At 42.9% G+C, this 12,580-nt stretch overlaps 1 protein-coding gene across 10 annotated transcripts in view; it reads left to right on the top strand.

The window, feature by feature from the left end:
* The window catches only part of TNRC6C (trinucleotide repeat containing adaptor 6C), a 101,907-nt gene extending 91,179 nt beyond the window's left edge, over positions 1-10,728 (top strand). For all 10 annotated transcript variants that reach the window (XM_048323993.1, XM_048324001.1, XM_048324000.1 and 7 more), the window contains 4 exons: positions 1,178-1,372; positions 2,680-2,750; positions 3,493-3,632; positions 4,834-10,728. In XM_048323993.1, coding sequence (XP_048179950.1) covers positions 1,178-1,372; positions 2,680-2,750; positions 3,493-3,632; positions 4,834-5,194 — 767 coding nt within the window. In that variant the 3' untranslated portion in view covers positions 5,195-10,728. The remainder of the gene's footprint in view (positions 1-1,177; positions 1,373-2,679; positions 2,751-3,492; positions 3,633-4,833) is intronic.
* The last annotated feature ends 1,852 nt before the right edge of the window (positions 10,729-12,580 follow it).

Below are 12,580 nucleotides of genomic sequence, written 5' to 3'. Positions count from 1 at the left end.
GATAAATTGAGGCAATTTGGGGAGTGTGTGTGTATGTAACTGAGTCTGTGATTTTGCAACTGGTAAATTTGGCTTTAGGACTCATAAAATTACTCAGTGGCTGCCTGATGCCTTAAAGTACTGATCCAGTGTAAACTTATATCTGCCAGTTCTAGTTTTATAAAAATTCACAAGATCTTTGCATCTTGGGCTTTGTCAGACCAAGTTTTTTCTTATTCTCTGCAATCAGCATTAAAGCATTAGGGCAGCGCAGTCACAGCATCATTTGCTGGGGCAGAAGGTGCAGGACTGTGTCCCTTTCAGTCCATTCCAGCCCTACATGTGCTGCCAGTGTTGGTAACTGTGCTGTGACAAGGAAATTGGGCTCTAATTGCACAGCACGTGTTGGTATGAGGAGGAAAGGCAGGGATGTGTAAGTCTAAAGGTGAATAAAGACTTGTTTTGTTAATCATTATTTAAACCAATTCTGTCTGCCCCTCTGGGTGCTATACTTTTGTGTTTGCTGTTCTTGGGTTTGTGTTATTTTATAAAACTTTGATTTGGCAGGAACAGCAGTAAGAGTTTGAAAACTGATCAGGGAAAGAACAAGCAACAGCAGAAAGTTATAAAGACTGACAGGTTGTGATATGGTCTGATCTTCTGGAGACTTAGTTTTTCTCAAAGATACTTGGAAAAAAGAGTATAGGTTACTTCAAATATTCAGAAATAAAGTTTTTGTTGGCCTTTGATCTTAAGAATTTTAATAATGCATCAGAAGAACATATGGACCATACTGAATTCTTAATGTTAGATAAAATGAGTTGTGCAAGAAAAAGTGTTTAAGTCCTGTTAAACCTTTGAGAGAGACAATCTTGAAGTGTTTCATTATAATTCTGGTGAAATCAGATTTCAAACACCTATGTCCATTTTCTGAACTTTTTTCCATGTATCATCTTTTATAGAAAGCAAAACAGTAGATTTTCCAAAGGGAGCTGTGTATGTAGCAGACAGTGTGAAGTTCACTAAACACAAAAGTACTTGAAATTGTGAACACAGGTGTAAGTAGGTTCAAAGAATACAGGATTTATAGCACTGGATGGTACAAGAAGTTGTTCTTTTCCTCCTGAGAAGTTGGAAGAATGTAGCCCATGATACCCATGAATGAAGAATACACAAATGCATTGGTTTTCTATTGCAGGTAAACTGTCAGACATCAAGTCCACGTGGTCCTCTGGCCCGATCTCTCACACCCAAGCCTCTCTGTCCCACGAACTCTGGAAGGTACCCAGAAACACTACAGCTCCGACAAGACCTCCTCCAGGCTTAACCAACACCAAGCCATCCTCCACGTGGGGTGCCAGTCCCCTGGGCTGGACCAGCTCTTACTCCTCTGGTACTCACAGCTCTCTCTTCTGCCTCTTCTTTGGCACTGTTTGCTTTTCACTCTGCATGTGAGGCTCCAGAAACCAGAGCTTCAGCACAGCTAGAGTGGGTCTGTTCTGGGGATGCATGTCCTGTCTCTTTATTTCAGTTTGGATAAATTGTAAATGAAGCATCTTTCAGCTGGTCATATTGGTAATTTTACATAGGAACTGCCCAATGTATTTAGCTCCCAACCAGGATTTTTTTTTCCCCAGTTCCTTAATTTCTAAAAATGTCTTTTAAACATGTGTCCTGTCTTGTGGTGTGATGTAAGACTGTCCACAAGGCTTCAAGAGGAGCCCATGGAATTTAATATGGAACACATGGATGTGAAGCATTTAGGACCTGATGGCATTGCAGGGCCCTCAGGGAATACCTGAATTTTTTCATACAGGCCCTTTTTTTTAGATGCCATTGTTTTGCTTTAATACAAATATGAGAAACCATGGATCTGGCTGTATATATATCTATATTTAGATATCTCTATCTGTATAAATAATAGATATATATGCAGGTATTACTCCTTTTTTATAAAGCTGACTGTTTTAATAATCTACTTACACTAAATTGAGAATTAAATAATCTTCCATCTTCCTGCCATTTCTTTTGGATGTTTCTTCACCAAAACCCCACCTGGAAGGGCAGATAAAGCTGTTGCCAGGATTCTCTCTGGGGCACCCACAGGATCCACTGTGATTCTCAAATCCCTCTCGTAACTATCAAGCTTGTACAGCTTCTTACTGTAAACTGCTAAGCTGTAAAGCACCAGGCTGAGGTTGGCAGAGAGGTTCTGTTGGTTATGCCCTTGTATCTTCAATCAGGACTTTGTCAGTGCAGAAATACCTGTTTTGAATAAGTCATACACATTAATCTGTCACTGGCAAGAGAGCAGAGTGCTGCAGTGCCATAAAAATCTTTATTAGCAGCAGCAATCTGAGCTTGGACATCAGAATTGCTTTTAAAATGTGTCTTCCAGATTAATTCTAATGCATCCTGAGGATCCAGTTTGTTGCCATACCTGCATCTGTTAGCTCCCTAATAGTTACTGTGGGAGTATGAAAAATGCCACAGATCTTTGAAATGTAACAAGAGCAGCTTTTCATTCAGCAACCTTTCATTCCAAGGGAGACAGTAAATCAAGGTGTGAGGCAACTGCTGTAGGATTTATTTTCAGCAGCACTGAGGCTTGTTAGTGTGTTGTGATTCCAGATAAATTTGCCTGTGAGATGCTCTCCAGAGACCGTGATCAAATGTTTTGTTGTGGAATTTGTGTTGCAGGTTCTGCATGGAGTACTGACAGCTCAGGGAGAACAAGCAGCTGGCTGGTTCTTAGGAACCTCACCCCCCAGGTGACTGGAATTGTACAGAGCTGGGCAGGAAAAGACACTTGGGTTTAAGAGATGATAAGAACAACATTTAAGAGATGATGAGAACAACATTTAGCAGCCTTGGCTATTTGATTTGTTTGAAAGAAGAATAATTATTCTGCATTTATTACAAGTATCTGTCTTGTACAGGGAATTTGTTAAGTTTTCAAAGTGCTGTCAAATCAAGTATGAACTTTCTAGCCTGTAATTAGTCATTCAGTGGGCACCATTGCTGTGTAAGTTTGGAGGTGAATGATGATGTAAAGCACATAGAGAGATGTAAAATCTGCTTTTCCTATGGGTTTTTTGGGTTTTTCTCATACGTCTGTCAAATCCTCTACTTGTCCTTCACAGTGTCATTCCAAAGGAAGAACATAAGCCACAAAGCCTTGGATGCAGACATCCAAATTAATCTTGGGGAAGATATAATTACATTTATGAAGTGTGTTTTTCCTTTGACTTATTTCTGGATTTCTATGGACTTCTAATGATAAAGACAATTTGTATAACCTAAAGTGGGAAAATTTGTGCCCTGGACTGTAGGGAATTCTTAAAAAGACAGGATGTCTCCCTCAATGCAGAGAGCAATAAGTGTGTAATTAAGTACTTCTTTTTTCCTTTCACTTGAACTCACTCTTTAGCTTTTAAACACTTGTTTAACAAGCATTTAAGGTAAGATCACAATACCACAGGTAACCTTTCCTGCCCTTGCCTCTCTTCCCAGATCGATGGTTCCACACTGCGGACACTGTGTTTGCAGCACGGCCCTCTCATCACATTCCACTTGAACCTGACCCAAGGGAATGCTGTGGTCCGATACAGTTCCAAGGAGGAAGCAGCCAAGGCCCAGAAGTCTCTGCACATGTATGTTTCTGCTCCCTCTTTCTTCTGTTACAAAGTCAGTTCTAGCTCAGAAAATATTTTCCTAGTTACTAGTTACTTTAATCTTGATTTTCAAGATTACCTAATGAGAGAAACAGAAAAATTAACTGGGGGTAGATACTCATGTAGTGCTGAATAAGAGGACATTACGAAACTTTATTTATAATATCCTCAGTTAGGACTTGTCACCTGTAAGGCCACAAAGAATTTGTAAGACGTGATAAGGATTCCCAAGGAAGCTCAGGGAGAGCACAGGAACACGGTTTTAGCTTTAGAGAGAAACAGAGAGGGTAAAAAAATGCTAAATAAGGAGTGTGTTCATGGTGGTCACCTTTTTTAAAAGGAGTTATGAGAGAAGGGTATGACAACAAAATGTGCTTTTTAGGAGTTCTAAAATCCATGGGCATAAGGGCTGGAGAATTGGAGTGACAAAATCCGTGCCATTTGGGAGGATAAAGAATACAGAGAGTGATGTTTGGAAAGAATATTTGGGTGTTTAGGGTTGGAAAGCAATTCCCTTTATCAGCAGGTTATAGCTTGAGCATAATGAAAGCACTGAGGTAGTGGGAGCATCAGTTGGCTGGTGAGCTTCTGTCCTTACTCCTGAAGAGAATTGAGGCTCCAGGATGTGTCAGTTAGAGGAGGTGGTCTCCACACGTGTGGATTTGGGTGTCGATGGGTGTAGAAAGGTGGATAGAAAACAGGACAGAGAAGGCTTTGTCAAAGACACAGGAATTGCTCAAAGTGAGTGGATGTGGTGGAAATCTTCACCTCGATTTCAGCTTGGGGGAAGATGGATCCCTATCACAGAATCACAGAATTGCTTGGGTTGGGAGGGACATTAAAGTTTGTCCAGTCCCACCCCTTGCCATGGGCAGGGACACCTTCCACTGTCCGAGGTTTCTCCAAGCCCCATCCAACCTGGCCTTGGGACACTTCTAGGTGCCAGGGCTTTACCACCCTCACAGTGGAGAGTATTTTCCCAATATCCCATCTAACCCTACTCTCTGTCAGTCTGAAGCCATTCCCCCTTGTCCATAGCCTCTCTCCACATTCCCCTGTAAGCTCCTTCAAGCAGTTAGGTCAGGCTGAACAATCCCAATTCTCACAGCCTTTCCCGACAGAATATCCACCAAAAGCACTCTTTGCCACCCCACACCTCACATCTTGCTCGTGCCCTCAGGTGTGTCCTGGGCAACACTACCATCCTGGCGGAGTTTGCTGGTGAGGAAGAAGTGAACCGTTTCCTGGCGCAGGGGCAGGCGCTGCCGCCCACCTCCAGCTGGCAGTCCAACACTGGATCCACCCCGAGCCGCCTGGGCTCCTCGGGCAGCTCCCACGGGCTGGTGCGCCCCGACGCCGGCCACTGGAACCCCCCGTGCCTGGGGGGCAAGGGCAGCAGCGACCTGCTCTGGGGGGGGGTGCCCCAGTACTCCAGCAGCCTTTGGGGCCCCCCCAGCGCCGACGACGGCAGAGTCATCGGGAGCCCCACGCCCCTCAACACCCTCCTGCCGGGGGATCTGCTCAGCGGGGAATCCATCTAGGAGAGGAGAGAAAACAAAATGGAAATAACAATCATCAGCACTAAAGGAAAACAAAAAAAATTTAAAAAAAAATAAAAAAATAAAAAAAGGAAAAAAAAAAAAAAAAAAGAGAGAAAGGTAACCCTTTCCAGTCCCGGGCTTGATGAAGAATCCAGCTTTAACCCATGAGACTGGCAGCCCTCCTTAGTACCTCTGTCCAATATCGAATCCGAAACTGCAGAAGTCCTTGTGAACTGTTCCTGAAACAGTATGGGCTCCTTTGGTCAGTGTCACATGCTAATGACAGGTTTTATTTTTTTTTCATGGCTTTTTTTTGTTTTACGTCGTCTTTTTATGTTTGTATGGTGATTTTTCAAAACCAAGTATAAAAGCTGCTTAGAATAGGTCTATCATGAAGGGCACTTTTCAGAATTTGGGCTGGAAAGGGTTATTTTATCAGCTGGGGGGGGGTTGGGAAGGGGGAAATGAAAGCCTATTTAAATGAGCCTGTGACTATTATGCACATTACAGAGGCGGACCCAATAATCAGAAAGGGTGAAGTGTGATATTTACCATTGGTACAGAAAAGTGATGAATCCGAGTGGCAACTCTGGACTGTACAGGTTGAAGGGGGGGGAGGGAGGGCAGGGTTGGGGTATCTCTGTGTCCACTACTCCCATGGATCTGCCTATGCACATTACCCTTGTTTCATTACTTTTTCATGTCATTTTTTTAAATCCCAAAAAATATAAAAAGTAAAAAAAGAATAAAAAAAAATCAACAAAGAAACAAAAAAAAAATTTAAAAAAAAAAAAGCAACAAACCATATCAACATGCAAATACTTGAATCCAGCAGGCCAATAACAAAATGTGAACGCTTTCTGAGTTGAATTATTACACTTCCAGGTCAGCATCAGTACACAAAAAACAGGCTCTAAGAATTTTTTTTTTTTTGTTTAAAGTTCAGACTCTATGTTTTTGTTGGGACAGATGTGAGTGTGTGTGTGTGTGTGTGCCTGTGTGTGCGTGTGCCCACGTGTGGTTTAACTCAACGTGTGAAGTTTTCTCCTTTGGTTCAGTATATGCTTTTTATTTGCTCATTGGTCAAATGTTTAATTGTTATTAGCTTCTAACTTTGCACTGAGTGTCCGCAGCCCTTCTTGTAGCTAATCCTGTAATGGTAAAAACACACAAAAAAAAAAAAAAAAAAAAAACAAAAAAAAAAAGAAAAAAAAAGGAAAAAAAAAAAAAGGAAAGAAACTGATAGAAGGGGCCGGCGACAATTCACGTGTAAATGTTTACTCAAGGACTCTTACTGCATTTTAAAAATTACAGTGTGTATCTCTGGAGAATAATATGTATATCTACCTTTAGCGGCTTTTTATTGTGGACTAATGCAACAAAATTATTACCGGAGTATTGCACCATTTTTCCATTCGGAATATAAAGTTTAAAAAAAAGAAAAAATACTCTTGTTGAACTGTGGCCATAGATAATTGTAAAGAGTTGATAGTTCCCTTGCAAGCAGGAACAGAAACAAGCACTTGGACATAAGTTTTGACTGCTTTTGGAGGAGCCAGGAGTTTTGGCTCCCACCTGTTTACAGACCTTTTTTTCTCCTTCAAACTTTAAAATAAAAAAAGGAATTAAAAAAAAAAAAAAAAAAAAAAGAGAGAAAAAAAAACAAAAACAACAAAAAAAAAAGACTTCCATCGTAAAGAAAACTATTTTCAGAATGAAGATATGCTACTTCAGAGCTCTGGGATTGAACAGTGTTGTTGTATTATCCTTTTCTTTGGCCATTGCTGTGTACTATTTTTGTTGTTGTTTTCCTCCTCTTCGTCAAAGTGGCGAAAACTTTGTGATCACTATCTTGCACATGGTGGAAGATGTCTCAGGAAAGCCGGGTTTCCCGAGGAGCAACTCCACACCATTTCATGTATTTTTAAAACCCAACTCCTAGCACTGAAGATATTATTAAAAAACAAAATAAAATAAAAAAAAAAGACAGTAAGAAAGAAGAAAATACCTAATCTAATGTGTAGCAGTTACATATTTACCAAATAATGGACTCAAAAGAAATAGATGTTTGAAGAGTGCTTTATATATTAAAAAATCGCTTTATGTTTAAAAAAAGATCAATGTTTTTGATTGTTTTGAAAGGAAGAAAGACAATGGAATAACATACACTTCAAGTATGTTTTAAAAATTATATGAACATTGTGCTCCCTGCCTGCTTGGATCAGGAAACTTGTGCATTACATTTTTTTTTTTTTTTTTGGAAGATTAGCTTTTTAATGGTTTTATCAGATTTAAAGGGTCCTGCAAGATTGCAAATTAACAAAAGCTGGTTTTATAGAGGATCATGAACTATGCACAAACTGGGTTCAAGACTTGTTTTGTTTTTTTTTTTTTTGTTCCTCAAGTTTTAGTAGTGTATTTAGCTGAATAACCTTTCCTCAGAGTAATTGCATCTCATTGCCATTACACGCCTCCTACATATGTATTTTATATATATATACACACACACACTTATATAAAATATGTATGTGTGTATGTGCGTGTTTACATACAATTTTTCCATGCTGAAGTTTAGCATTGAGTTGTAGAAAAACTCCTGATATTTTCAAATTGGGAATGAAAATTTCTGTTGGAGGGGTTGGGGAGGGGGGAGCTGGGTGGGTTTTGTTTCTTGGGGGGGCTTTTTTTTTTTTTTTTTTTTTTTTTTTTGCCTTTCCTTTTGAATTAAAGATGTCTGTAACTCTGAGATTAAAAAGAAAACCAACAATTGTGGCTTTTAATGTTTATTCTCCTCATAGAATGTGATTGTTAAAAGAACATGCACCGAAAGTTGCTTTCAAGAGTACGAAGATTCTTTGAAACTTAATAAATTGCAGTTTTTTCTTGGCTGTTGAAATAATGTGTATTTTTCTTTTACGCAGGGGATACTAAATATATATATATATTGTTAAATCTGTGAAGGTATTTCAAGGAAGAAGTTTAATTTTGAATGAGAATGCAGTGTACAGCCAGACAAACCCCTCCTGCGCGTGTGCTCACCCCTCTGCTCTCTGCTGGTGACACTCATGAGCTTTTCCATCAACGCTTTGCACGTCTCATCCAAGAGCAGCAGTACCCATTTTTGTGTTCCAGTTCTGTTCTTCTCATTTATCCATGTCTTTAGTACCACAGTAGGTGAGTTTGTAACCCCCTCCAGCCAGGCTGGGGGCTCCCCTGGCTCCACCCCAGTTTCTGGGCTGGATGTCTCTATATATAAAGTGCCAGTTCCACTGATGTTTCGGAGGTGAGCAAATAGCCCCTAAAAAGGGGGAGAAACAGCAAAATATTTTCATGTTTGGCCTTGCAGGGTTTGAGTTTAGGAAGATGTTAACCACCTGAAGGTTCTCTTACCCAAAGATGCCAACCTGAGGCACAGGAGATGCAGGGCTGAGGGTTCATGGCGAGACCCCAGCCTTGCTCCCTTCCCTGGCTGAACACGACTGGGTGTTCTCCTCCTGCCTCCCCCAAACCAGTCCCTGACCCCTCACTGGCACTGGGGCCACTGGTGCTGGGTGTGATGCTCAGCAGGGCTGGCCCCAGGTCTCAGGGGTCTGAGTTTGTCCAGTGGAGCTCATTCCCCCAATCCTTTTGGGAAGGAAAACATTGCCATGAGCAGCTGGTTTATCGAGAGTGTTCCCAGCCCTGAGCCACCACCCACGCTCTCACTGGGATTGTCCATGAGCCACAATTCCAGAAGAAAGACCCAGTGGGGCAGGGGGGTCTGAGTAGTGTTGGCAGATATGATACAGTTCAAAATACTCAAATCCAGCTTTGGGATAACTTCTGTTATGGAAACAGCAAAAATCCCCAGTCTGAAGCCTGTTCTGCCAATTTTATTGATCTGGCCCCAAAGTCACGCAGCTGGTTTTTACTGGAAGTTGCCTCCCCTCCCACCTCCTGTATATTTTTCTCTTCCAAGAGTTTGTCGTGGAACTTAAAAGAGAGTTGCCTTTTCCTTCTGTGATTCTTTGGTTTGTGTTTTGTTGGGCATTTTGTCCTTGGCAAGGAGGGCTTTCAGTTTTGGTGTCTCTGGGTTTTGTTGCCAAGACATTGAGGCCCCTTACGGGGTCAGGTGTTTTATTCTTCCATGAGGTTGGCAGCAATGACTTTTTGTAAATCAGATCCACTCTTAAAATTTAGAAACACACACACCCCCCACCCCCCCCAATATATTAAAGGAAATTTCAGCTTTTGGCCAAAACCAACCTTTTAGCATTTTTGTAGCTCTTTATTTTTTTCAGTGTCATTCTTCTGCTTCAATGCTATCCAGTATTTCTTAAATTGTAAAGAAAACTCCTGATGATCAGGATTCACCCTCTGGCTGCAGAATCTTTACAAGAAAACATTTTTAACACTTTGTGTTTTTCTGTATATTGCGTTTGCTGTACCCTCCATGGCACCTTCACTGCATGGCTCCCTGCCTTTAGGCCAAGAGAATTTCTCTTTCCCAAGTGGTCTGAAATTGTCAAATTTCTTAGTTCTTTGTCTAGTTTGTGGGTGGCACTGGCAGAGCAGATGTTTTGCTATTCTCCGAGAAATATATTATTGTTCTTGCTAATTCAATATATGATTGTGTATGTGAAGGAGCTTTTTAATTAAAAACAAAAAAAATTGTATATGGCTATCTGTATGTGTTAAGAATTACTGGAGTTGGAAGAGTCTGGAAATGGAATTGGAAAACCCTTTAGGATTTGGGTTGTGGGCAGCTACAGCGTGGAGCTCTCCTGTGCCAGCGGACCCGAGGTGAGCTGAGCATCCCCTGATGTCGCACCCGAACTGCTGCTCTGAATGTACAACCCCGCGTCCCGCCGAGCCGCTCCCGGCCGGGGGAGCGCTGGAGAACGGGACACGGAGCTCAAGGAACTCTCGGTGCCACCCGCACGGATGCCTGGCGTGCCCTGCCCGGGGGGAATCGCGGCTCCGGCAGGGCTGGAAGTGCCCTCGGCTCCAGCGGGATCGGGAGGTCCCTGCGGGTCCCGGGACTGTCTCACCCACGTCCTTGTGTCGCCTCGGCGGCGGCAGCGCACCCGTGAAACCTTAACTGCGGGGCAGCCGGCCGTGCTGTGCCCTCAGCTCCCCTCCTTCCCGGGCCGCCTCTGCCAGGAGCACCCTCCGTGTGCCCTGGAACTCGGGAGAGGCCCCCCAGCACTCACCCCACCGTAGCTTTCCCAGGGAGGACGGACTCACGCCCATGTTCTAGTGGGCTCCCGGCGTCTGCACCCGATCGCTCAGGTTACTCTGCCAGCTCCATCCGCAGCGCCGGCCGGCCCTGCACGGACAGTCCCGCGGTCACCACTGTCCCCACCGCCCCTGCTGTCCCAGGAGGATGTTCCATTGACATGGAGATGACACTTTTTTGTCCTGTGTGTGCCCCCCGTGTTTGTTTTTTACTGTCCGATGCATTGCAAATGAGTCGCTTGTAAATTTTACTCTGATGAAAACGTGGTCCCGGTGCAGTCATGATTTCAGGGTTATTAAAATGTTGTAAAACACGATGAGCTGGGACATTGCTTTGCTTTCAATAAATGTGGTTGTTGGTAAAGGGGGTTGGCCTTGACCCGCCTGTGGGGCTGCTGACTGCTGGGAGAGGTGTGTGTGTCCCCCATCTGTCTGTCCCGAGTTAACACTTCATGATTTTAAATGTTCATTCTGTTCAAGGGATGGTCTTGATAATATTCACAACTGTGGCAGATTCCTCCATAATTTTTCTGTTGTTCCACCTCCTGGATCCTTCACCCACTTCTTAATTTATCTGAAGTTATTCCTCGTTTATACTGCAGGCTGCAGACTTGTGTGACTGATAGTGTTGGAAAGCACCAGATTCTCTTTCCATTTCTGCAGTAGGCCTCCTTGTTTGGGTTGCAATATTCAGGCTTTACAATTACATTTTACTCACAGGAGTACCTCACTGGACTGGGAAAAACTCGCATTTTTTCATCATTTTGTACGATTTCAAGCAGGACCCACTTTTTCTGCCTTTTCCTGTCACTTGTCTCTCTCCTTCCCATCTCTTCCCTCCCTACAGATGACAGGGAACTTCTGATTAAGGCAGAGGAGGTGATTTTTCCGCAGGTAAAGAATGGCAGCTTCTGCATTTGTGAAGTCTGTAAACTGCCTAATTAGAACTGTAATCCCAGTGGGACATTGAGCAGAAGCATAAAACACCTGAAAGACATAGGAGGGGATGCACATCAGTCCCCACAGCTAAGCAGCCCTTGCCTCTTTGCTGGGATAACCACAAATTCCCGAAGGAAAAGGCTGCAAATAGCTCTGATTACCCTGTGATGCCTTAATTGCTGAGTGTTTTCCCAAAAACTGCTGGGATGGTGTTTCCCAGCACACTTCCCCAGCTGCCTGAGCCTGCAGCATGGAAGGAGGAGGGTGGAGAGCCCAGGGACAGGGCTGGAAGGAATTGCACAGGGATCTGTGTGATTTGTAGGGGAGTCTCATTTCTGAAAGAGCTAAAAATGGCTCAAGTAAAAAAAAAACAAAACAAAACCCACAACAACAAAAACTTGGTTTCCCTGCTGGCTCAGTGATGCATTTCTCTACAGCATCACTGTGTAAATATGAGCATGCAGTGAGCTGGTTCTGGAGCTGTGTCCAACTCAGTGTTGGACTCATATCCTTTGTTTCCTGCTCATCAGCTTTCTCTGCTCTTGGTTTGGGAGTTACAGGTTCCACAGCAGCCTGGCTGGGAGCACAGCTGGAAGTAGATTCAAACTCATTTCCCCAGGGTGCTTCAGCACCTTTCTTGGAAAAATCCTTTTTCTGGGGGCTTTTCAGAAACACATGAATTGGGCACTTGGGACCAGCAAAGGAACCCAGTGACTCCAGCCTAGGACAAGTCTTTGGACACCCCTTGGTGCTGCTTTTGAGCACAGACATTCAGAGACTCCAACTGGGCTTGATGGAGAATAAAGCTTTAAAACTCTGTCAGCAGCACAAAACTATTTGTTTGTTATTTAGTGGAAGTTAAGCACAAAACGCTAAACCCTCATAATATGAAATTTAAGAGACAATGTCGGTAATTTCTGCCTCTGTCCTTAATTGGGGGGAACAGAAGGAAAAGCAAAGTATCAAAAAATAACAGGACCCAGTACAAGGTGGGAGATTGTGTTATCTAGTACAGACATCTCACAGTAGAGACAGTGATCTTTATGCCCTTACAGCTCAAACACTGATTTTTTGATCTCTTTTAGAGAATCCAGGTATTCTAGGACATTGGAACCCACAGCGGGCACTGTCTTTAGATGAGAAAGGGAAACTTTCTGAAGTGAGTTTAAAGGGAATTGGTTGAAGTCTCCTTTTCTACTTGAACCTTTAACAAAGTTAGGAGGTTAAATA

The sequence above is a fragment of the Corvus hawaiiensis genome, chromosome 19 (genome assembly GCF_020740725.1).
Source record: "Corvus hawaiiensis isolate bCorHaw1 chromosome 19, bCorHaw1.pri.cur, whole genome shotgun sequence".
Taxonomy (NCBI): Eukaryota; Metazoa; Chordata; class Aves; order Passeriformes; family Corvidae; genus Corvus; species Corvus hawaiiensis.
The sequence above is the reverse complement of the archived record's forward strand: the minus strand, read 5'-3'. Positions and strand labels throughout refer to the sequence as shown.